This window comes from Fonsecaea monophora, assembly GCF_001642475.1.
Source record: "Fonsecaea monophora strain CBS 269.37 chromosome Unknown Scaff36, whole genome shotgun sequence".
Taxonomy (NCBI): Eukaryota; Fungi; Ascomycota; class Eurotiomycetes; order Chaetothyriales; family Herpotrichiellaceae; genus Fonsecaea; species Fonsecaea monophora.
The window spans coordinates 156,390-180,968 of record NW_019173967.1 but is presented as its reverse complement, the minus strand read 5'-3'; the positions used below and the strand labels follow the sequence as shown (position 1 = coordinate 180,968).

The 24,579-nt window shown below is 52.6% G+C and overlaps 8 protein-coding genes across 8 annotated transcripts; 3 read left to right on the top strand and 5 right to left on the bottom strand.

Annotated features, from left to right (window-relative positions):
• Window positions 1–52: 52 nt before the first annotated feature.
• On the bottom strand, window positions 53–7,448 carry AYO21_05642 (myosin I; the record flags this gene model as incomplete). The annotated part of the gene is made up of 3 exons (XM_022655610.1): window positions 53–1,367; window positions 3,647–6,394; window positions 6,457–7,448. The coding sequence occupies 3 exons, from the start codon at window positions 7,446–7,448 to the stop codon at window positions 53–55; spliced, it is 5,055 nt and encodes a 1,684-aa protein (XP_022512116.1).
• Window positions 7,449–8,048: 600 nt separating this feature from the next.
• On the bottom strand, window positions 8,049–8,931 carry AYO21_05641 (hypothetical protein; the record flags this gene model as incomplete). The annotated part of the gene is made up of 2 exons (XM_022655609.1): window positions 8,049–8,710; window positions 8,766–8,931. The coding sequence occupies 2 exons, from the start codon at window positions 8,929–8,931 to the stop codon at window positions 8,049–8,051; spliced, it is 828 nt and encodes a 275-aa protein (XP_022512115.1).
• A 1,570-nt stretch (window positions 8,932–10,501) lies between these two features.
• On the bottom strand, window positions 10,502–13,170 carry AYO21_05640 (hypothetical protein; the record flags this gene model as incomplete). The annotated part of the gene is made up of 4 exons (XM_022655608.1): window positions 10,502–12,052; window positions 12,142–12,507; window positions 12,558–12,926; window positions 12,988–13,170. The coding sequence occupies 4 exons, from the start codon at window positions 13,168–13,170 to the stop codon at window positions 10,502–10,504; spliced, it is 2,469 nt and encodes an 822-aa protein (XP_022512114.1).
• Window positions 13,171–14,343: 1,173 nt separating this feature from the next.
• On the top strand, window positions 14,344–15,368 carry AYO21_05639 (hypothetical protein; the record flags this gene model as incomplete). Its single annotated transcript, XM_022655607.1, has 3 exons — window positions 14,344–14,427; window positions 14,544–15,256; window positions 15,314–15,368. 3 exons carry the CDS (start codon window positions 14,344–14,346, stop codon window positions 15,366–15,368), a joined length of 852 nt encoding a protein of 283 aa, XP_022512113.1.
• A 708-nt stretch (window positions 15,369–16,076) lies between these two features.
• On the top strand, window positions 16,077–18,097 carry AYO21_05638 (hypothetical protein; the record flags this gene model as incomplete). Its single annotated transcript, XM_022655606.1, has 5 exons — window positions 16,077–16,223; window positions 16,276–16,289; window positions 16,375–16,531; window positions 16,662–17,183; window positions 17,237–18,097. The coding sequence occupies 5 exons, from the start codon at window positions 16,077–16,079 to the stop codon at window positions 18,095–18,097; spliced, it is 1,701 nt and encodes a 566-aa protein (XP_022512112.1).
• Window positions 18,098–18,764: 667 nt separating this feature from the next.
• Window positions 18,765–20,231, top strand: AYO21_05637 (hypothetical protein; the record flags this gene model as incomplete). Its single annotated transcript, XM_022655605.1, has 1 exon — window positions 18,765–20,231. The coding sequence occupies one exon, from the start codon at window positions 18,765–18,767 to the stop codon at window positions 20,229–20,231; it is 1,467 nt and encodes a 488-aa protein (XP_022512111.1).
• A 909-nt stretch (window positions 20,232–21,140) lies between these two features.
• On the bottom strand, window positions 21,141–22,046 carry AYO21_05636 (hypothetical protein; the record flags this gene model as incomplete). The annotated part of the gene is made up of 1 exon (XM_022655604.1): window positions 21,141–22,046. One exon carries the CDS (start codon window positions 22,044–22,046, stop codon window positions 21,141–21,143), a length of 906 nt encoding a protein of 301 aa, XP_022512110.1.
• A 595-nt stretch (window positions 22,047–22,641) lies between these two features.
• Window positions 22,642–24,285, bottom strand: AYO21_05635 (hypothetical protein; the record flags this gene model as incomplete). Its single annotated transcript, XM_022655603.1, has 3 exons — window positions 22,642–22,902; window positions 22,958–24,100; window positions 24,157–24,285. 3 exons carry the CDS (start codon window positions 24,283–24,285, stop codon window positions 22,642–22,644), a joined length of 1,533 nt encoding a protein of 510 aa, XP_022512109.1.
• Window positions 24,286–24,579: the final 294 nt, after the last annotated feature.

Sequence of the window (24,579 nt, the reverse complement as noted above, 5' to 3'; positions counted from 1 at the left end):
TGGCAAAGCAAAGACAGAGTCACATTTCAATGCCATTTCATGATCAAGAACATTATGTCCGCCTATTGCCCAGATCCTCTCTCCGTTGCTCTTGAGATAGGGTTAAGACTTGCGCGATGTGAGCAGATTGAGCGTTGAGGTCACTGTCAACATCGGCTGCGTGGTGCGTGGTGTAGCTGCATGGCTTTCTCAATGTCCTCCGCAACCTTTGAGCGCGCTGATGCAACTTGTCATGGCATATATTGTTCAGCATAACCTCCAAAGCAAGAACCAGAGTCTCCTCGACATTGTCATCGTCTGGGCTAGGCTTCTCTTTCTGCCTCTCTTTCAGTATTTGCTCGAAAACGTCCAGAATATGCTTCAATGCGTTCGGATTGGCGTAATGGCTGAATATGCCTGCTTCGGTTTCTGGGAGAAATGCCATGCCGACATTGAACAACATCTGGACGGTGATTTTGTATAGACGCGACTCTGGACCATGGCTGCAATATCGACGGATGGCCTGGTGCCAGTTTCTCACAAACAGGCGTTGCCGCCGAGCGTCAGACTCCGTCCAATCCTTTGTCGAAAATGCAGCAATCGAGTCCAACAACAGGCCTCGTGCTTGTGTGAGCGAATGGACAACGGGGACATCGCATGCCCTTTCGCCCACAAGACCTGTTCCATGAAGCAACGGACCGCTTGACGGAGTTTCTTCAGTTAGGACAGCATTCGCGTACGACTCGCATACTCGAACCGCACGCTCGATTGGCGCCATCGTGTCTAGGGTGGACCGATCAAACCTGGCTGATGACGCTTTGAGCTCTCCCCAGAGCCGTGATGCTGCCTTGATATGGACAGCTGCCGCCGTATAATTCCGCTGCATGGTCTCGCAGATCCAGGCAATCAAGCACGCAACTGTCAGGCACAACTTGTCAGGTGCCTTTGCGGTGGCCATTCTCGTGATCGCCGCGTGATAGTGCCAGAAAACCCGCGGTGTCACTCTCGATGTCATCGCTTTGCGGTACAAGCCCAGTTGCTCATCGACCATGGCTGCAGCCACCATTAGATGTCGGAGGATAGGGGATTGCCACGCCCACCGGGGGATGAAGCCGCACCAAAAGTCATTATCGGGCCCGAAATTCCCCAAGGTAGGCCCGGTCTCCTTCAACCAGAAGTCCAAACTGCGGCGCTCTTCTTCCGTGTCGCCAAACGAGACATTGATGGCTGTCGTCAAGTAAGGATCACACCAGCTCGAGAAATATTCTGCTGGTTGGGAGCTGTTTTCCCCGCCACCTTCGTCTTCCAGGGTCAATATTTCAGGCGGTTCCTCTGAACACTGAGTCTCGTTTCGTTTCTTGGACTCTACCACGTCAAAGATCCACGCCCTAGGAGGATCATAACCCAGGCAGACTTTTCCGGAGCGAATGCACCTGATTCACAAGGTGAGAAACAGTCTATACGTATGGTAGGGAAGGGCCACAGAGCAAGGTTGGTACCTTTGGCAAGTTGGTTTCTCCTCGTCGCATTTTATTCTTCTTCGTTTGCATGTTATGCAGCCGCTGCGCACCTTGTGATGAAGCTGCTTGACACGAGGCTTTTCGTCCGGAGAAGCAAGGCTTGATTTTTTGTTGTCCATGTCGCTTCGACCGCTCTCCTTGGGTGTGGGCAAAGAGCCATCTGTCTTTGCTCTGCTTGATTGAAACATTAATATTGGCTCTCAGAGGGTCCTTGTTGCTCCGCACATACCCACGCCTTTTGTGTGAACCCGTCTCTTTCTTCACTAACGCCTGAGATTTAGACTGTGAAGTTGCTTGTCCAGACATCATTTACAGGATATGTATCGTGTGGTGAAGCGACTTGTCAAAGACTGAGAGTTACCATAGCACAGCTGATGTTTGATATTCAGCGTCATCCAAGCTGAGCGGGGAAAGGAATCAAAGAAGCTACAAGTTTACATTGAACTGCGGCTCAGACCATTGCGGACCGTGCGTCTCTATCGAGGCCCGGCCCAAACCTCTTGGCCCCTCGACGTCCATCAGGCGTCCGGCATACACGGCAAGGCTTAGTTACGGGCACGAGTGGACAACTAGTGGTAACGTGGCACAGCGGAGGATCGACCGCTGAGACTCTTGTTGCTCTTATTCGTATCGACTAGAGGGTGATCTTGCAGGATACTGGTAAGTCGATATTCTTCAGTGTCTTGGGTGACGTCCCTGTTACATGGGCGGGAAGTTCGTATAGACCCCCCAAAAATGGACAAGCTCCTTCAAACGGATCGAGCACGCAAGCACCTAGTGTGGAAGCATTCGACAAGGTATCGGCCTATCGTTGCGGGGTCGTATGCTAATGCATTGACCACATGTGGAAGATGACCGTCGAGGCCGGGGAAGGACCAATCAAAGATGTCCAGCTTTGTCTCCATCAAGCAGATCATGCGGTAACCCATCAAGGATCAGTCGAAGGATCAGTCGAAGCCGTCCACGCCGTCAAACCATTGAGCCGCAACCGCGTAACATCGGGCGTCGGTCTGGAAAGGGATACTTGTGCCGTAATCAGCTTCTACTCTGGACTCGCCAGGACTCACCGGCGCGTCTATTCTCATGCTAAACACACCTTCCGAAGAAGCTGGTGGGCACCGGGTGACAAATATCGACGCCCTGCATACCGAGTATTTGGGGAGGAACCATCTCCGACCTAAGGCTCACTTATGCGAGGCCGTAAGCGCAAGGCAACAAGGTAAAAGGACACCCTTCACCTGACCAGCCATGGAAGAGCAAATTGAACTTGTTACCGCAGGCCCAATGACTCAACTTGGTACTCCCATGTCCTTGGAAGTGGAGGTCTGAGCGCTCTGATCAATCCGGGACCAGTGCGAACAGTTGTAAGCCATTCAGGCAGCCAGCTGAAAACGGATCGTCCTGGCAATATCTACAATGGGTCTGGATTATCCATGACCCCAGGAACTCCCTGTCGTCTTTGGCATGGGAGCCATTCTGCTTGCAACTGTTTGCAGAAGGGGTGTACTCAAAAGGGCGTCTTTCCAGACCACGCCTTACTGGTTGCAGAACTATCCCAAGGGTCCCAGAACCAGCCAGCCTTGAATTCTCTTTGTTCTGTGAAGTGTGACCATTGATTGGTTCGTCCGCCGTTCTTCGTCCCAGTCCGACCGTGATTTGTTGGGCGTTGCTTCAATCACCAGTTCCCGGTTTACGGGCAAAGCAGACTCCAGACGTCAGCCATGTCTATATCCTGGGACTCTAGGTGTCTCTGCCCATCAGTCGGGCGAGGCACGGACGGGGAAAGAGAGATTATGGAAAAGAGAACAGAAACCGCCTCGAGTATTTCTTAACGGAATAAGGAGACGGTGGCCAGGGTAGCTGGTTCGGAGATGATCAAGGCACGTTGTTATGTCAAAAAAGACTGAGGTATCTAATTAACTACATTACTACTACTATACGAATCAACCGTGCAACCTACGCAGGACAACCCTTGGTGAGTAACGAGTTGCCGAAAAGCACGAACAAAATTCAGAGGCCATGTGCTTGTGCAAAAGTCCATCAACATAAACAGCGACAATCCAGTCTATCCCCATTGCACCTCTATCCCATCCATCCCATTCATGGCAACCATCATCGGCCGGCCACTTCACTCCATCAGTTCTCACACCCTGTAATATCGCGGAACGCCATCCTCGTCGAAATCGACCGACCATGTATTCCGCTCACGACGTCTGCTCGTCTGGTAGTGGTGAGGACTGCTGCGCACGCGACCGTCCACGCGGCCCTGGCCCGGACTATGTCGGATCTGGAGCGGACTGGGTCTCGTCCGTGCCGCCGTTGCTGGCGTGGCTTGTCGTGGCCCGACCACGCGCGTGGGCGTCGATGGGAACCGGCGCAACAGGTGCACCATGGGCACCCGGCGCCCGCTGGAGATTTTCTGGTACAGCCACGGCGTGGGCGACGTTCCGGTCAAGCCGTCGTACCGTTCGTCCTCGGGGACCATGTCCTCATAGTCCGGGAGAGGGCTTTCTTCTTTCACGGTCGTGGGGTTGAGGGGGTGGTGGGTGTCTTTGATATCGTCGTCATCCTCCTCGTAATCATCCTCCTCTTCTTCGTCCTCCTCAGGCTCTGGCTCCGGCCTAAACACATCATGCAACTCCTCGGGCTTGACAACATCTCCGTCGTCCTCGGAATCGTCATAGAGCCGGCCCCCAGCCGAGTCGTAGTGCAACTCGGTTAGCTCACGCGAGTCGTAGTCGATATCTTCCTGCAAATGGGTCGCGTCTCCTACTTGGCCAACCACGCTGCTGTTGTTACTGAACTTGACTCGCTTCGGGGTCCTGGGCGGCACTGCACGATCGTCGAAAACCAACTCCTGGTGACTCTCGTTGATCTGACCAAAGGACCTCTTCTCTCTTGCTCCTGTCCTCACTGTTTCTGGAACCACCGGCTGCACTGTCTCAACGCCACGTATGCCGAGGCCGGCCCCAGGTCCCGTCGGGTTGTAATGTTGCCACGCGTACTGTGCGCGGAGGGCGCGGTTCTGCTCCTGCAAGTCGGCGATCCAGAGCAGGTGCTTCTGGTGCGTCTCCAGCAAGCCGGCCTCGCGGGCCCTCCAGTAGAACAGCTGCTCCTCGGCGTCGTCGGCGTTCTCCCCCAACAAGCGCTCGTACTCTGCGATCTTGCCGTTGAGAGCCACGATCTCGGCCTGGTAGATGGGGACGACGCCCGCGTGCAGGTCCCGCTTGATCATGTCCCCGTAGTAATTCTCCATGTAGGTGAAGATCTGGCGCAGCTTGGCTTGCACGGTCGGCGTCTGGTAGAGGAACGGCGCGCCGTTGTCCAGGGATGACGGCGACCGTTTGGAATCCCCCGAGGATCCATCACTGCGGGTCTGGCGTTCGCCCGATCCAGCACCGTGGGTCCGGCGAGGGCGGTGTTGGCTGGGACTGTGGTCAGGGACGTCTGGCAGGAGCGCAGGGTCCAATTCAGTGTCACCGCTCGAAGACCCATTGAATAGAGACCTGTTGGATGGTGTCCGGGGGGTGCGTTGGTGTTGGTCGTCAGATATGATTTCCACTGATGCAACAGGCGTCTGTCCAGGCGCGAAATTTGGGTTCAACATGATAGAAGAGGCGTCTTCGCCGTCTCCAGTGCTGTCAGGGCCAGGTCTCTCGAACGAACCAATCCCTTCAACCTCTGTCCGTTGGCCCAGGGAGTCCTCCAGACGCACTTTGACGTAGGCGTCATTCTTGCCGTGGGAGTCAGGCACATAGTTTTCCAGCACGAGCGTTGGGAGCAAGATCTTGTAGCGGCCAAAACCCGCCGTGATGTTGATGGATAACTGTCCTGGACCTGGACGTTGGCCGTTTGCTGTGGCAAGCTTGAGCTGGGCGGTTGTAGACTTGGACACATCGTGTGCGCCATTGGAACGAGCTTGACCATCTCTGTTCGGGCTGCCGCCATCTTCATTAGTGGCGTTGTTGTTGCTGTTGTTGTTGTTGTTGCTGTTGTTGTTGTTGCTGTTGTTGTTGTTGTTGTTGTTGTTGTTGTTGTTGTTGTTGTTGTCTGGCTCACCGCTAGTGTCTCTCGCACTGGCGTTGTCTCCAGCACCGCCAGCAGCACTACTAGCATTACCAGTACTGCTCACGGAGAGTGTTTCGCGTTCACGGCCAGCGGCGTCATGTTTGGCGTCAGGGATCCTTTCGTACAGCAACACATAGGGCGTGAAGCCATCAAAACCGTCGAGAATGACTTGAAAAGAAATCTTTCGGACCTCGCTGGAATCGTCAAACACGTACCAGCTGTCTCCACGGTGGACGTAGGCGATATAGTGGCCCTCGTCTTTGCCACCATAGTGGCTGACGATGCCTTCTAGCTGATACTTGGCTGAGATGTCGGCGGGCTCCCCTCGCCTCTCAAGGAATGGAGTCAAGTCCAGCTCCTCCGGGATCGTCACCTTGCTGGCGTCCTTCCCCCACTTGATGTTGCCTGCTCTGTCCAGCTCCACGCTACCGTCCTCCCCAAGTCGAATCTTGAAGCGCGCCAGCTGCAGAAACAAGACCTCGGGAGGAGAGTAGATCTTCCTCCAGATATTCTTCTTGGCTCCATTGCCATTGTCTGGGTTATATGCTGTTGTGCCGTTGCTACAGGTGCTGCAACGCCACTCAAAGTCATCCTCGGAGTTTTTCGTGAAGCAGTCTTCCAACGTCACTGGCACTTGACTGTTGGCCGTGGCGGGTAACTGGAGGGACAGTATTGTCTGCTCATCGAGGCGTGAGAATCGCGTCTTCACTTTGTGGATGGAACCGCACTGCATACACCGGGCGCGTTGTGTTTGGGTGATTTGCAATAGCTCTGATATTGTGACATGGCCCAAGCCCACAATCTTGTCCAGGGTCGCCTGGTCCAGTCTATTCTCTACAGTCAGCTTGATTCAAGATACGTCAAGTTCGATTTTTGGGGAGGACTTTACCTGTTCTCACGCTGATTGACCCTCTTCTCGGTGAAGTATTTGAGCTGCTCAATACTGAGGGTGATCAACCAGCCCAGGAACTCAGAGGCGCACTGATCTTCTGCGGCTTCCCTCATTTTGGTTGTGAACCGATCCTCCAGGGCATATGTTTCTGTTTTCATTTCCTTGTCGCGGCGCGGGCTGGTTGCGTAATCCCAGAAGAAGCCCATTGCAATGTTGAGAGTCTCTGGTTGAGCTTGTCTGTCATCCCAATACGCTCTGCTCAATTCAAACAGTTCGCACAGGACATCGGTGTAGTCGATGGGCAATGCTGCTGTGGTCTTGTCGCCTGTTTGCCCGTCGCCAGCTGGCACATCAAGCAATTCGTCGATGAGAGGTTTGCTGTAAGGTTTGATCCTCAACCCAGCGGCCTTCAGATTGGGAATGTGCCGGTGTTCAATCCAGGACATGAATCTGTTGCTGTGCAGTAGCATGACGATGGTGGCATTCCGATAGCAAAGACGGCCTGGATTTTTGAACCCTCCCCCTACATGTGACTTCACCTCTGACCTGGCTGCGATGATGGCATCCGTTGGCGCCCTTAGAGGACTGTTGAATTCGGGTCCGTCCGATGTCGGGCTAGGAGTCGGACCATTTCTCGGGGTTCCAGCAGGAGGATTCAACGGTGACCCTCGCGGCCCGGCCACGCCATTCGCAGCAGCTGGGGCTCTATTCTCACTGTCTTCCGGCGTCTTCGACTTTGGTGGACTACTCGCTGGTGTTTGGGGTTGAGCTTGAGTTCTTACTGGAGCCTTGCGTTTCGACCCAATCTTCCCTGCATTCTTGGCTTTGGGGTGACTCTTGACTGGGACTTTCGTTTGCGGTTGATTTTTCGCTAAAGCCTTGCTCCCTGCTTGCGTCTGCGTTCCAACGTTCTGGTGCCCAGTACTGGTGTTAGCTTGTCCGGTGCGCGCAACAGCCCCGGACCTGGCTTGAGACCTTGTCTGCACCATGATGCAATGTAAACTTGGGGATTTGCAGAAACGAATTGACAGACACTAGCAAGGGACAGGGGGGATGAGGAGGGTTGAGAATAAGAGTGAAAACCGACATGCTGAGACAAAGGGGACTGGAGAGAGCTGTGCAAGGGAAAGCCAAATATCGTTCGGCACGTTTGCGGACATGTATGAATGGGTGCAGCATGGCGAATAATGGGCGTTTTGCCAATGAATGAACAGAGCAAAAAAGATCATGATAGCCGGAAACGGCACACAATGAATGGGACGGTGAATGTAACATGGCGTCGCATGCAGAAGAGAACAAAGTAGCCGGAATCAAATCGAAGCACAATCAAAAGGTTGTCGGTGATGGTATTCATCCTGCTGAGAGAGGACACCGTCGTTGTTCACAAAGCCTTGCGGCAGGTCACGTGCCATTCCGAAAACGTAGAACAAGGCTGCGTGGTATTTGATGGCCGGAAAACATCAAAGGCCACAAAATTTTGATTTCGTAAGTATGAAAATAGAGACGCCTGGTTCGTATCGGTCTTGTCGCTAAAACCATGTAAATTAGTCCATTCAAGTTCCTGCGGTCCATCATGGTGGAAAAAAATGTCAAGATGATGTTACGGGCTTCTGGGGTTTCCCATTGCCGAAAAAGCGCCTCCAATCTTCTGAATTGCGATGATTGTCCCCCATCTTGAAAATTGCAACCCCTGTCCCATCATTGTTTGACAGGGAGGATAAGGGGACTGGAGTTGGTGATGCTGTCGTAGGCTTTTCAACCGCAGCCTTCTCGGACGGCGCGAGGTCCACTGACGATGACACTGTGCTCCTCAATGAAACCATATTCTCCAACTTGTTCATTCGCCTTTTCATTCGCAAATAGAAGAAAATAACGGCTATCAAGGCGAGAGTGCCGAGAATTACACCGATAGCGATACCCGCTTTGGCGCCACTGCCCAAACCAGCAGAGTGAGAGGTCGAAGACACGGCCGTTTCGGCAGCCGCAGACGCACTGGGTGAGGGCATATTGGCAGCTCCCGATGCTGTACTGGAACCACCGGTTGTTGATGCTGAGGTTGTTGCTGCACGTGTAGCGGCCAAAGCATAAGTTGTCGCGATGCCTTGGGTGCTGACCATTGTGAAGCCAGCCGCAGTCGTAGAATCTGTCTTGTTCTGGGAATCGCAAAGCAAGAAGTTGCAGTAGGTTGGAAATCGGGGTAGTTGCATTCCGGCTTGAACAGGCGCAATAGCATACGTGCCACTAGGCTCAACTGCAAATAGAGTCAGTTTTCGCTCCCAGTCATGCTCGGTATTGCACAAGCTTACTCTGGTTTACATTGGCCATAGCGAACTGGTCTGAGTCGGGACTCATCTCACAAAATATAGACAAATTTACACTCTTCCAGACAGCCTGATAGCTGACTTGAATCACGTCGATATTATTCAAGGTCAGCGGCGCCGTAGGGTAAAGAAAGGTAGCATGGGGCGCCATATCTGGTGCTGTGGCTGGTACTGTTCCGGTGATGGCACTTGAAGCAGACGTTGTCGAGGTGTCAGTCGTTGGAGAGGGCAGACTTGAACTCGAGGTCACTGGTACAGCAATGCCAGTGAAGTCAGGATGGGGTCGCATCTGTGCTGCGCGCCGGCCATGATGAAACAAGTCTTCTTGTAACATCTAGAGAACAGCGACGGGTCGAGTATCGAAATCGCAGGACGTGCTTCGGTTACCGATCAGAAGCATCTTCCCTCGAGGTTGGCCATCATAGGGCTCGCTTGGGAGGAGGGGAACTGTCGCAGATAAACGGCAGTCCTGGGCTTTCGACAAAGTGCAGGTGCCGGACAGCCCACGAGGAGGTTTCAGAAACAGAGGCCCTAGTCCTTGTTTATCGCCGCCACAGAAGGATGGCCGGCATCTGGCGAACAAGCCATGATTAGATTCTTTCCCTCGATCTGGAGAGGATGGCTGTCGGAGCCGCTAGGGTTCGAGACATTGGTGGGATGGCGCTGGATTTTGGCGAAATTGCAATCATCAGCAGCATTGGTTTCAGTGGAGCAGGCTGGTAGTCCAATCTGTTTGAGTGTCAGCGCGGAGATCTGATGGATTTATGTCAGGGCAGAGAAATACTTGTCCGAGGTACGTCGGCACCCTTCACTCTTCCTGAGGGTGATGGAGCGTCACAGGGCGAGCACCGAGATGTGAAAAGTGGTCGATGTGAGTAAAATGAAGAGAGTTAAAGGCATTAGCAAGCAGGTCCTGGTTGGGAGCTTCCCCACCTGGGTGCCGCCCTGCCCCCCTCTGATCCTTTGAACACACTCAACTACTTACCTAGGTAAGCGTGCTAGGTACTCCATAGGTACCTTTGTAGGCACTAGGTAGCTCGGTAGGTACCCGAGAAGCGAACCCCATCTCCCTGCAAAAGCAACCATCAGTGCCTACTTGTAGGTAGATTGTGCTTGCGACATCCTCCGTAGGCATCTTTGACCTAAGGAGTAAGCTTTGACTGAGCCTGTACGATGTACTTTGTACTCAATAAACCTGAATCTCGGATTCGAGTTGGAATCTGCGTTGATTGTTCTTGTCTTTTTCTTTCTTCCTTTTTTTCCTTTTAGGGAACGCTCAAGAGGAAGCACTTAGCAAGCAGAAGGTGAGCGAAGCATGAGCAAAGTGGCGAGCGATCAATCTCAGGGAGACGACGAGCCGCAAGCTTTGTGGCGCTTGAAACTAACAATGTACGTAGGCATGTGTGGCATTGTTACAAATTTGCCATGTCAGACAATACCCGCAATCGTTTTTGGCCTTTGCAATCATGTGGGTGATTGATCCCCTACAGGGCCAGGAGGGCTTGTAATGTGCCTTGAGTTGATACAGTGGATACATCGTTGACAAGCACAGCGAGTACGAGTACTCTTACATAAATACTCTTAACTCAAAAACTAATAACAGGCCAGATTCTTTCTTTCATGTCACCACCTATAAGTGCGAATCTGTGCATCACCACTTGGTTGTGGCCGTCGCGTTGGAAAGGTTGTTGAATATGCCGGAGACCTGCGAAATATCTCGTTCAAAATGCGCTGTTTCGCCAGCCCTGGGCTGTAGTACCAATGGTTCCGATGCTCCCTGCCCGCCGTCGACCATCCCCATCCAGGTTCAGTTTGCTGAGGACCTCTGCCGGAACAGTTGGGATATATTTCCTCGCTCGCTCCCTGTTTGTCCCGCCAATGCCCGCTCCATAACTGATCAGCATATCTGTCGAGGTGGGGAGTGAAAATGGTAGCATGAGAGACTGGTCCAATGTCAGCGCGTTTCGATTCATTGGTGGATCTGTGTCCTGCTCGACTGGCGAGGATATCGAAGGCGCAGACGCTTTCTGAGGCGTGCTCGGTTCTTTGTTTACTGGCGCCGGCGCTGGGGTTCCATTCCGGCCTGCTGGCGTCGTCGTACCAGACTCGGTGGCCTCAACCATGGGCGTTAGTGGTCTTTTGATCAACGACTGTTCACCTCTCTGCAATTGAGTCAGGAATTTCATGTGTGCCTTGGGCAGGCTCTTTTCCCCGACTTCAGCTCGATAATTCTTGACCGCATGGATCAGCTGTGTCGGGGTGAGGCGTTGGAGTTGGACCAAAGTCCCGACTAGGGATTCATGGTCTTCGCCCAGCGAACTGAAGCATTGAAGCCACTGAAGCAGTTGAATAATGGGTGCCAGATGTCGTCGCGCAGCGTCGACCGTGGTCTCTCCAGTCGAGATCGTGGAGCCGTGCTCGTAGTGTTCGGGTTGTCGGTTGTTGGTCCTCGCCCAATCTTCGATGACAGACACATTCATGCGAATTTGCATTGCCTTGGTCCTCGAAAGATATTTCTTTGTGGTCATGACCCGGTTGAATAACTCGGCACCAATCCAATACAGCAGCTGAGACAGGATCTGTGATGTGATGACCGAGTGAACATCGTATAAGTCAAGCACAAACAAGGTGGAAGACAGCAGTGAGGTAATATTGCGCGGAGACGTTTGTGCTCGTCGCTTGGGTGAGGGAGGTCGAAATCGCTTCTCTGGGGGCTCGTCCTTTGTTTTAGGCTTGGACTTGAAAACCTTCCATTCTCCTTGGAAAGCAATGTCGTCCAAACCAGGTATGGTTTCGTGGTCCAACATTGCAACATCCAGAACCTTGTTCATTCTCCTCTCAGCATCCCTGATGATGAGGATAAAGGTCTCGTTGATCAGCTCCGCAAGCTCAAGCTGATACTTGGATGTGGCCTGCACAAGTCCTACATCCTTCTTCAGGTAATGGAGGAGCAAAGTCGCGTTAGATATCCAGAAAGCCAGCATGGTCATATCCCACTGGCAGCGTTCGATGACGTCGTTGATGAGATCCATGGCTCGGGTGAGAACATCGTCCAGAAGTGAGGCCGTCATGTGATAGTGTGCATAACGCGCCATGAGAAAGATGAGGTTCGCCGGTATGGGCTTTTGCGATGGGGATCGTTGCGGCGTCATATTGGTAATGATCAGGTCAAATATGGCATCCAGCTTATCTGCTTGGAACACAAACATCTGGTCCCCAACACAACGGTCCCAGATGAACTCTTCCTCGTCCACCTCAAGATCAGTAGGCGACTAGAAAACGTCAGCAAAACACTTCATTTGCCCTTGTCAGGTAGGCTTGCCTCTGGCTGTTCATCAAATCCCAACGTGGATAAATCGACCTCCAGATTAGCCGCGCTTTCTTGCATCAACATCCTTCTTTTCATCTCGTTCTCGGCCATCTCTTCTTCGAAACGATCCTGGGAGAAGCCCGAGTTGTAAAAGTCATCTCCCAAGCTCGATGCCCCGAAATGATAGCCGTTCTCATGCAGGTAGTGAGAGAAATCGGATCCGGGTTGGACGAAGTCAAGCGCGGTGCCACCAGACGAAGATTTGATGTCAGGGTCGGCTCCATGATCGAGCAGCATTTTGGCAATTTGCTTGTGACGGTTGGTCATTGCCCACATCAATGCGCTCCACTGGTTTCGATCCTGCTTGTCCACGATAGCTCCAGCGTTCAGAAGGGCGGCAACAACTTCATGATGTCCCTGACACGCGTCAGTCCGAGTAACAAGTCTTTTGGTGGGGCAGCACGCACAAAACAGCTCGCGTATATTAGCGGCACGGTACCCTCTTCATCTGGCTGGTTGACATCAACATATTGCTTGGCCCTACCTCCAACCAGCTTCTGGATGCGAGCCACGTCTCCATTACTTGCTGCCATGTTAAGGCTTTTCTGTAGAATCTCCTTTTTCTCACTGTCCGAGAGCTTGTCGTCCATGGCGATGGCATCTTCATCCTGTCCAGGACTGCCATCCTCTCTGTGATGCGCCTGAGCTGCCACCATTTCCATCAGGCGCGAGTCGCTGTCCTGTATGCGGGCGAATGTCTCCTCATCATCGTAGGCCGGGGTATCCAGATGCAGGTCGAATGTCAGGGCTCTTGCAGGGGTGGGTGCCGTGATATACTGGGATGAGCCTATTCCAAAACAACCGCTTGTAAGTATTCATCTCCGCGAAGCACGAGACCTGTAAGGGCTGCTTGCCTTGCCATCCATCATATAACTCGGTTTCCTCGCCATAGCTGGAAAATGGACGACGGTCATCTAGGGATGTTGGCAGGTCGTCTGGAAGCTTGCGAGGTGTCTGTTCCGTAGGAGATTGTGGAGGATGACTGGCGTCAGTTGGAGTCGCTGGATCACCAGCGTCCATCGTGTTGACTGCGCAGGGATGCCAGCAGGGATGATCTCATATCGGAACGAGGTCTTTTGCCAAATGACAGGTCTCATCTGGCGTCTGATGTTGCAGTATGTTTACATGCCGATGCCATATTTTATGGGAGGCTGAAACTATCTAGATCCTCACCTGCAGAGTCATGTGGTGTTTTGTTGGTGTTGATATCTATGGTGGGAGGTTCCCCTGCTGCCCGCAGTCGCTGTAGCCGAGTCGGAGATCTGTTTGTCCCGTCCTTGGCATGTCACGCTGCTTTTAAGGAAGCCTGCAATGCTGCGCTCGGCGACGTAGTCCTAATTATAGGTGAGCAAAGTGAGTCAGGGACAATTCTAGTATACTACCTAGATAGTCTTGACAGAGGAAGAAACCTCAGTAGTGTATATGTGTTGCCCTCTTAGGACATGGACGGCGTTGGAATGATGTTATCAAACCTGTCATGAGCTCACTGGGTACGGACTCTGTCGGCCGTACTGGTAATGGGTGTGTTGCACTGGGTCGGACAGAGTGTCTGCCTAGAGCCATTTCCATATGGAAATGGAAAACAATAGAATCTCGCGCGGTAGACATAGCCTAGACTGTGAATGTCGAGGTGGCACATCTGTTGCCAGAGATGCCAGCTTCAGCCTTGTCTCAGCCTTGCAGCAGCCTCGCCAGCCAAGAACTTGTTGCTCCGACTGAACCCTTTCTGTTGTGGCCCCTGTTCCTCCAGGTGTCGTGATAAATCATAATTCATCATATACCAAGTACAAATACATCAATAGAAAGTCCTATTCCCGCTCCGCCATAGTGATACTCTTCGGCTCGGACCCTCGGAATAGATCCCAACGAATGATAAGGGGAGGAGACTCTGTACCAGCAGCGATCCCCAACTACGGCTAGTCAAAATCAATCCGGCTGCTTGCGCCCCCTGTTTTCGCCCCTTGACTGAGACTTTCTGCTCTCGTATTGTTGGTCACGAACATTCACGGAAAACGCAAACTTATAATATAGTTCTGGCTTCGATACATGGCCATGAGGTGCTTGTCGGGCGGCTTTATCAGGATCTCTGCCCTTATTCTGGTTCTCTTGATCCTCGCAAGCTCGTGCAAAGCATCTTTGGGTGACCACCTCCCTGAATTTCGGGAATGTGTTCAAGTAAGTTCACCCAATTGAATGTCTTCCGTCAAGCTCCTTACAAATGCTAACGGCGTCAGGTCTGTATCGAGGAGAATTGCGAGTCGGGGCGAGCAAGCATACGTAAGTATTCCCTTGATGGGCCATCCAAAGCTATAGCTGACCCTTCCCTGCCTTCAGCTCTTCATCTAAGACTTCTGCTCTGGGATTGTCCATCCGAATGTGATTATACCTGCCAGCATGTCATCACCGATCGCCGAAAAGCACGAGATCCACCCATGATTGAGCCGGTGGTCCAGTATCATGGAAAGTGGCCCTTCTATCGTTTCATTGGCATCCAGGAACCGTTCTCTGTTTTGTTCTCATTGATGAACTTTCTTGCCCATCGGAATGGCATGCAGAGAATTCGCGAATCTATTCCCGCTCGGTACCCTCTCCGACCATATTACTTGGCCTTTGGCTACTTTGGACTCGCCAGTTGGATATTCAGCATGATTTTCCACACCCGAGACTTTAACATTACCGAGAAGCTGGACTATTTCGCTGCCGGTGCCAGTGTTCTCTATGGCCTTTATTACTCTCCCATCCGGGTATTTCGACTGGATCAGAACGACCCAATGAAACAGAGCATACTACGGGCGTGGACGGTTCTCTGCATCCTCCTTTATGTGGCGCACGTCACTTATTTGACGGCGTGGAGTTGGGACTATACCTACAACATGGCCGCCAATGTCGTTGCAGGTATTGTTCAAAATCTGCTCTGGAGTTGGTTCAGCGTCACGCGATACCGCAAGCTGCAGAAATCGTGGGCAGCGTGGCCGGGATTGATTGTAGCTTGGATCATCATGGCTATGAGCTTGGAGCTGTTCGATTTTCCTCCGATGGCTGGGATGATAGATGCTCACAGCCTATGGCATCTTGGAACCGTGATACCTACTATCTGGTGGTATAGGTAAGGTGGCAACTATTTGTCTCTTGGTTGATTACTCTTGCTGACCCGTCCACGCAGCTTTCTGATCAAAGATGCTCAAGAAGATCTCGCCAGTCAGCGACTCAAAGCATAACCACAGCCACCTAAGCCTTCAGACCTCCACAGGTTCTCACGAGAGCCGATGGGCAATGCTGGTTGTTGTAGCGAATAACGGCTACGAGACTAAATTCAAGATTTCAAGATTCAACGAGCCGAACCCGAGGGTCCATACCTTCGGCTGCTGCTGAACTATCTTCTGTGTTCTCCCTAGTTACCTTGCAAAGGTACTTGACCCCGCCAGTCGGAGCTGTTTAACGCGAGCGGGAGGGGTTGGAGGGGTCATGGGACGAGCGCCCAGGGCATCTCTGACGTGACAGGCATAAACGGTCGATTATTGTTAGGGACCCCCCACGTTCATTTGGGGCGTTGTTGGGCGCCTCAGCCGCCCCTGCCGCCTCGACTAAACTCACCTATTGGTCCCTAGGACGCCGAGAAGGTCACTAGTCAGGCACGCGGGGAGTAACTTCTCATCTGGTGGCCCTTGTGGCTCGGCGCGGCTGGTGGCTAGTTAGCGAATGCACAAACCGTCTGTTGGAGAAGTCTTTCTTAGTGACTTGCGCATCCCGCCTCGTTTTCAATCTTCTCTCATCGCAGATCACCTTTCCTCTTATTTCCTTGTCTTCTTCCTTCTCCAGTACCAGCGGGCAAAGTCTTTGGGCAAAGTCTTGCTTCATTCCAGCATTATCAACAGGTCGTGAGTGGGTGCAGCCCTGTGTGCACACCTTGTCTCGCCTTGCCCATCATGTCCTACCCAGACCCTCGAGACTCGGTCTTGAACAAGCCAAAGCCGGTCATTCATCTGCCCAAGGATCTTCTGGATCGTATCACCAAAGGTGCTGAGCCATATCCCATCCTTTCAGGGAGAAAGTATGAATATGGCACTGCAGGTGTACGTTTTTCTCTCCTTCTTTGACGCTTGGAACTAACACGAGTGTCTCCAGTTCCGCATGAAGGCGTACGTCCTTGTTCAGCCGCACGAAGCTGACACCTACCTCTCTCCTTCCACCTGACCTTGCCCGTAATTCTTTCAACTGACAAAGAGTGGCATTCAGAAATGTTGGTCTGGACCATGTCATCTACACCGTTGGCCTTATCGCTGCGCTTCGTTCCAAGAAGCGCAATGCGACAATTGGGATCATGATCACCGCTAGTCACAACCCGGCGGAAGACAACGGAGTCAAGTTGGTTGATCCTATGGTATGTCATCATTCACATATCACATATCGACATGAAGAAGGCTAACAGGAGGACTAATAGGGTGACATGCTTGAGGTATCGGATTGCGTCGTTCACATCGCCCTCACCACGTGACTGACAACTGAGACAGCAATCATGGGAATCGTATGCGACTGTCCTGGCCAATACTCCCAGTGAGCAGCTTGGGGTGGAATACGAGAAACTGCTCAACGAGACCTTGATTAGCAATATCAGCCAGCTCCATGAACGACCCGCAAAGGTGGTGTTTGCCCGCGACACTCGTGCTTCTGGACCGTACCTGGTCACCGCTCTCAAAGCGGCCTTGGACGCCGTCAACGTTGAGTATGTCGACCATGGTCTCATGACCACCCCGCAGTTGCACTATATTGTCCGCTGCCTCAACACCGTGAATTCTCCATACGCCTTTGGCGAGCCAACCGAGCAAGGCTACTATGAAAAGATGGCCAAGGCATTCAAGACTATTATGCACGGTCGTACCATCCAGGGACCCATCACTGTCGACTGTGCCAATGGCGTTGGAGGACCGAAATTGAAGGAGCTGATCAAATATCTGCCCTCCGCCAAAGAAGGAGGCATCGATATCAAGGTGGTCAACGATGATGTGGTCAAACCGGAGGCCCTCAATTTCGAGGTGAGTCCTTCACCAGATCGTAGAGCCTATTGACCGTTGACTGAATTCCTCAGTGTGGTGCGGACTATGTCAAGACTAAGCAGCGTGCCCCTCCCAACTCCAACGCGCAACCAGGAGATCGTTGCTGCTCTCTCGACGGCGACGCCGATCGGGTGGTCTACTACTACACCGATGAGCAGAACACTTTCCACCTTCTGGATGGTGATCGCATCGCTACTCTTGGGGCGGTTTTCCTTGCGGACATGACTCGTGTCGCTGGAATTGACCAGAAGCTGAAGATCGGCATCGTGCAAACTGCCTACGCCAATGGAGCGGCTACCGAGTACGTCGAGAAAGTACTCAAATTGCCCGTCACCATCACTCCCACTGGCGTCAAACATCTTCACCATGCTGCAGCCCGCTACGACATTGGTGTGTATTTCGAGGCGAACGGACATGGCACAGTTCTCTTCTCAGAAAACGCGATCAAGCTCATCAGAGAATCCGAACCCAAGTCCCCTGGGCAGAAACATGCTCTCGAGTCCCTCCGCGCTTGTATTGACCTGATCAACCAAGCCGTTGGTGACGCCATTTCCGACATGTTGTTCGCTGAAGTCGTGCTTGCACACAAATCTTGGACGCTTGAGAACTGGCGCAACACCTACATCGACCTCCCTAACCGCCTGGTCCGCGTCGTGGTCAATGACCGATCCATCTTTAAAGCTGTTGACGCAGAGCGAAGACTCGAGTCTCCCAAAGGGGCCCAGGAGGAGATTGACAAGTACTGCCAAATGTATGTCAAAGGTCGTGCCTTTGCCCGGGCGTCTGGGACAGAGGATGCAGTCCGTGTGTATGCTGAAGCCCACTCCAAGACTGAGGCGGAGAAACTTGCCAGTCAGGTCGCCGAGGTGGTGAGGAAGTATGGTACGATGTAAGGGAAAAATGGAGATAGAAATGGATGTGTCATGACAAAAACGGATTCCTGGGGTTATCGGGGGAACGTTTCAGTATGCACGAGTATTGGACAAGATGAGATGGTATGGCATGGCATAGCGAATGGCGCAATCTGAGCAGGATGAACGGACTCTCCCTGGCGGACATTTCACGAGGTACGAGATAGGTTGATGTGCGGATACCCGATACCAAAAAGTGCTGCTGTTTTTCTCGCTGAGTAGATGGGAGAAGTTGGGTCTCCCTCGCTGTTCTCTTGAATGAAGCATGAGGCATGAGGCATTCCTGGCGCGATATGCATAGATAGAGACGCGGAAATGGCAGTTTCTCAAAGCGGCATTCTGCGACGATGACTAAAACCCGGTTCAAACTTCACGCTTCCTGTGTAATTCGGCGAATTAGCGGTCCTTTATCAGAACATGGTCTTCTGAAGGTCACATCATATGATGCTCTTGTCGCTTTTTCATGTACCCCGGGTGCTTCGGCAGTAAGGTCAAGATAGACTCTTCCCCGTCACCCTCGTCTGTCTAGCCTGCGACAAAGCTCTGAAACTCCCTCCGAACGTTGGTACGCTGACGACGACTTCTGGGATCAATTTCTCCTTCCTGTCAACGATTCATACAAGAGCAGGGTAGGGGAAAGAAGGTCAAAATGCGCAAGATGAGGATCAAAAGCGCAATTCTTCCAGGAAGGGATCCCATGTCTCGGTGGGATGTAGATTTCGAGAGGAACATCATCGAAAGGATACAACCTGCAGCACCTACAGCAGGAGATTCATCTTCAGACCCATCACCATTGCTTCTTCCGCCTCTCTGCCACCCTCATGTTCATTTGGACAAAGCGTATCTTTTGACGTGCAACACTCAACATCATCCGTCACAGCCTCCGCCCGATCAAGAGAGGTCACAGCATCCAAACTATACTGATCTTACCCCTCAAGACGGTTCCTTCGGCGAGGCCCTCAAGTTCACCTCCTCGGCCAAACAACGCTACACATCCGAAGATCTCTACCTGAGGGGAGCGCAGCTCCTCGCCACATCTCTGGCCCAAGGTGTAACCTCATGCCGTGCCTTTGTCGAACTTGATCGCGTCACTAGTCAATCATGTATCGAAGCAGGCCGGCGGCTGAAGGACTGCTTCCGAGGGAAAATGAAGTTACAACTCTGTGCCTTTGCCCAGGACCCGATCTTCAGCACCGAACATGGTGAAAAGAATCGCCAAACACTGCTTCGTGCGCTGGAGGACTGCGCTGGCGATGTCGAAGTGCTTGGTACTACGCCATATGTTGAAAAGTCCTCCATTGCCAGTATACAGAACATCGAGTGGGCAATTGAGACTGCCATCAGCCGTAATCTCCATCTGGATTTCCACCTCGACTATAACCTCGACGAGACACAAAAGCCTATGGTCTGGGAAGTGATTCGACTCTTGAAAGCATTGGATTGGAATACCCGAGCACAAGCTGGGAAGACGATCGTTCTGGGTCACTGCACACGGTTGACGCTCTGCAGTGATGCTGAGATGGGAGATTTGGCGAATGAGATCAGAGAAGCAAGGCTTCCGATCCATTTCGTGGGCCTCCCAACAAGCGACCTGTTCATGATGGGCCGTCCTTCTGCAGCTTCCTCTAACCAGGAGTCGAAATCCGCAGATCGCCCTCGCGGGACACTTCAAGTCCTTGACATGATCCGAAAATTTGGTATCAACAGCTGTCTCTCCGTGAATAACGTCGGCAACGCTTTCACTCCATGGGGGACAGGGGACCCGCTGGCTCTTGCATCTCTCGGCGTTGGCATTTATCAAGCCGGTACCGACGAGGATGCGAACTTGCTATTTGAGTGCGTAAGTTCAAGGGCTAGACGAGCAATAGGTCTCGCGATAGCGAGTGTACTGGATAACAGTCTGGAGTATACTAAGCCAGACCAGAAGGATGACTATGACACAACCCAGCTGAGGGAAGGCCGGAGAGGCGAACTATTGCTCGTCAAGAACAAAGAGTATGTCTCCTGTCCAGGGCATTTGGGAGTCAAGGTCCCCGCGCGTCAACAGGTCAGTGTGAGAGACGTCGTGTGGGATCCACCCCAAGTCAACCTCCGGCAGGTTCTGAGATGTGGATAAGGCGACGGTCATTGTGAGCACACAGAAATGAGGGAGGAGCCTCAACAATGTCTGGGGACACATCTTGAATACCCGGTGGCTTTCTCGAGTCTTTCTGCTTGACACATGGATGCTACCGTTCTATCAGCAAAGCGGCACATGACCGGACACAGTCGCTGCTGTCTCTGATGAAATCCGATATCGTTCGTGGTACAACATCGCATTGGCGAGGTTGAATACGAACTACTAACGGCAGAGATCAGAGTATGTCATAAAGGAGAAGACAGACAGGGAATTGTATTTCCTGAGAAGACCATTCACTGCGGCAGCACGAGAGATGCAAAACCATCCAGAAGACACAATACACGGGAGACAGGAGAAGGCAAAGGAAGTTACACAACAAGGTCTATAGGACAAAGGTTCCCGCATGGCGTGAACTACGAGGCCATGGTACAAAACAATGAATAGATGCTGAAGGAGTATACACAAGAGCACTATCCCCACCGTACGTAGCACAGCAGAACATTTGCTCTCCCCATTGATCCCCTTAACAGCCCTACAACCGGGAGCATGTAATGCTCACCCATGTATGCACATTGTCTAGGGGTTGAATGATGTAGCGCAAATAAATAGAACGCAATTTCAACATTCTAGAGTGAAGAACGGAAACACGAGTTTTGAAAGATCGATATCGAGTGGCATGTTTATCTCCACCGCATCAATATATTTTGGGTTATTCTGGACCATCTTCACACGAATTCCAGGGGGTATTCCCGTAAGAAGAGGAGGAAAGAAGGAGGAGGAGGATGTCCTGGTCCGCCATTCTCTCATCTCTTCTCCCTGCAGATCCCTTGTAATCCACCAATTTCACTCCGCGATTCCCCCAGGTCCTGGATTTCTGACGTCCTTGTTTTCTTTTTGCGGGGAGGTTTACTGTCCTCTTCTCCGCCTGTCGGCCTCCGTCTTGATCCAGTCCGCGGCCTCGTCCTTGACCTTGTCGTCCCAGCGGCTCAGGGCGCTGCGACCTTCTGTGATGTCGCCAACGGCCCAGGTCATGCGGGCGTTGTCGAGGGCCTCGTCGACGTCGGTGTCGGGACAGATGATGTAGAAGCGGCCCTGCTCGATCTTCTTGACCCCGTACTCGGCCACCTGCGAGGGGAGCCAGGCGCCGCGCGGTTTCGTCTTGAGGGCCTCCTCATCCGGCACGGGCCCCACGTTGCCGCTCAGCCCCGTGAACGTCCAGCCCGGCACGAGCAGGTGCGCCGACACGTGCGGCGCGTAAATCGACGACGACGGCGTGCGCAGGTCGTGCGCCAGCTGCTCCGTCATGGTCTTGACCGCGCTCTTGGACGCGTTGTACGCCGGGTTGCCCGGCGGGTTGGTGATGCCTTGCTTGGACCCCGTGAGCACCACGGCGCTGGGTCCCGTCGTCTTGAGCACCAAGGGCAGGAACGTCGTGAGCCCGTGCACCATGCCGAAGAAGTTGACCGCCAGCGTCTTGTGGAAGTACTCGGCGTCCACCCACGGCTTGGTCGTCCGGATCCCGATGCCCGCATTCAGCATCAGGAAGTCGATCGTCTGGAACTTGCCCACCAAGTCCGCCTTCACCGCGTCCCACGCCGAGAGATCTGACACGTCGATCTCGTACGTGAGCGTCAGCAGCTTGTTGTCGATGGCCTGTAGAGCTGAGGAAGCTGCCTGTAGCGACGTGGCGTTGATGTCCAGCAGTGCCAAGTGCATTCCGCTGCGCCGACAGTGTTGCGCAAACGCAAAGCCCACGCCGGATGCGCCGCCGCTGATCAGGGCCAGAGCGCCGGAGCGAAAGATGGATGCCATTTCCGTCCTTTTTTCCTGCCTGATAGCCTACTACAAGTGTCTGATTTCTGAGAAGGGTAGAGAAGAGTCAGCAGCGGTACAATAGAGAATGAGGGGCATGGTCGGTTGAAGAATCTGGATGGAGACGGTCCAAGGCGGAGATGCTCCGAAAGCTACAAGGTCCAACTGCTTCCGTATCCAATAATAACGTCGGAATTGCGGAATTGAACGACGGACGAGGAGATGCACATGATGATAAGGAGTCGAAGGGAAAGGAACAAAAGACGGGGATATGTTCAAGTTCTGGGTTATTCGTATGCAGACCAATCGTCTGGATTTTTTGTAGAGGCACTTTTTGGCTGCGCCCATGCACGCTCAGGCTCCTTTTGAAATACCGCAACGCTAATTCACATGGGAAGACTGGCAATGCTTTGTTTTCCTTTTGCTTTTTTAATCTGTCGGACTTCTCTCGCGTTCTTTTGTTGAAATCGCAGCAACCCGCTCCCCAATGCATCGATGATACCCCGGACTTACAGGTTCGGGAGAATGCAAAAACAACACAGGCATGCGACGGAAAGGGGGCCCAGTTGAATGCCCGTCCTCATCACGGAATCAATCACTGTGTGGCTTCGGCCGCCTCATTCTCCTTGTCCTCGATCTTCGCTTCCTGCAGCTCCTTGGCCACATCGGCAACTGCGTCTTTCTCTTGAGCTAGCTCACCATCAGCAGAGACAGGTCCGTTTACGCCCACATCCTTTGACGCCACTTTCTTTGCGTGGTTGTAACGACCACTTCGGGCACTTGTTGACGGAGCGTTGGATGCATCGAGTGCTTCTTGTTCGAGCTTCTCGATCTCTTTCTTGGCTTTTTCGATGTTCTTGGAGCAGCAAGTCAGCAGGGCTGTCAAATAGTCAAAACGGTATTAACCTCACCTTTTGGGTTTGTGTGTCCTGGTCCTTCTTCCAGGCGGCCAGTTTCTCTTTGAGTTTCTCAACCACACCAGGAACATCGGCCTGGGTGCTTGGAGGGTCGACCCCAACTTTGGCTAGCTCTTCAATGATACCGATGTTCATATTGAGCTTGCCAGAGTCGGCGGGGGCAGCAGCGCCTTTCTTGCCCTTGCCCTTCTTCTTGCCACCACTACCAACGAAGAAGTCCTCGTCTTCCTTCCTCATCACCTTCATGCCCTTGAAGCCAGACTCATCAACAGTTCGCTGGGCAGTAGCAGCAAACTGACCAGGTCCTTTGTCGCCTTCATCATTCTGATGGTTCGGGTCAAAGTGGCGGATCAGGCCTTCGGCAGTGCGGATTTGATCCAGGAATGCTGGCTCGGAGGCTTCTTCGAGCTTCTGCTCGGCGATGCGACGGCGTTTTTCCTTCTCGTACGCCTCGCGCTCGGCCTTTTGTCGTTCTCGCCGTTGCTGGTAGACCGTGTCTTCATACTCCTTGTAAGCTTTCCTCTGGGCATAATAGTCATCCTTGACCTTCCTGATGGCGGCGTAAGTCGCTTGCTGCTCCTCGTACAGGCGGTCTCGCTCAGCCTTCAAGGTGTCGTAGTTCTTATTGGTATCTTCGCGTGCAGCCTTGATTTCATCGAGCTCTTTCTGGTTGTCTTCAAACTTTTGGGAGAGCGCTCGGGACTCGGGGTTGTCGAACGATTTCTTTAGTTCAGCATTCTCCGCCTTTTTCTCGTCGATCTTCTTTTGCAAGTCGTCCAAGCCCACAAAGCCTTTCTTTTGGCGGCGAAGAGCCGAGATCTCGGCAAGAGCCTTCTTTTCGTCAACCAGTTTCATATGGCCGGAGTCGACTTGCTTTGTGATGCTGTCAATTTTGGCATCGATCTCCTCGGGACTTTTGAATCCAGCACGGCTGCGAGCTTCCTTTTGTTCAGCGAACAGCTTCTTGATCAAAGCATCGTTCTGGTTGAACTTTTCCTGTTGTCCAGCCTTGGCGGCCTTGTGTTCCTGCTGCTTCTGACGGATGGATTTTTGTTCGTCGACCAATTCCTTGAAGCGATCGTTGGCGGGAGTGGATTTTCCAGGACGGGCGCTGTCTAGCTTGGCTCGGATAGCATTCTGTCAAGTGTCAGCTAAGGTTTCTCATGTTCCATTAGTTGAGTGAAGAGACATACGAAGCGAGCTTGGGCAGCCTCGTGGTCTTTTTCGGCCTTTGCAAGGGCTTCCTTGAACTTGGCTTCGTCGGGCTTCTCAGGACGCTTGTGAGCGCCATCGGCGGCAGCAGAAGCGTCGACGTTGGCCATTTTTGATGACAGTGGTCGCAGATACCAAAAGTAAGTTACCGAAGGGACAGGTCGTGGTAGAGATGGTCGAGGTTAATATATATTCTTCTAATCCATGCTAGGTCGTGGCAGGTGAAGAGAAGGACTCAGTGAGGAGCACGTGAAAGCCAGAGTCTTCTTAGGTGACAACAGAGTGACACAGAGTGAATGTGAAGAGTCTTGCGGTCGAGACAGAGTGGCAAGGTTACTAGTGATGAGAATGAGAATGAAGTGAGGGCTCGCCTCGAGTCGCAGTTGCGGGTTGGTGTCGATTCA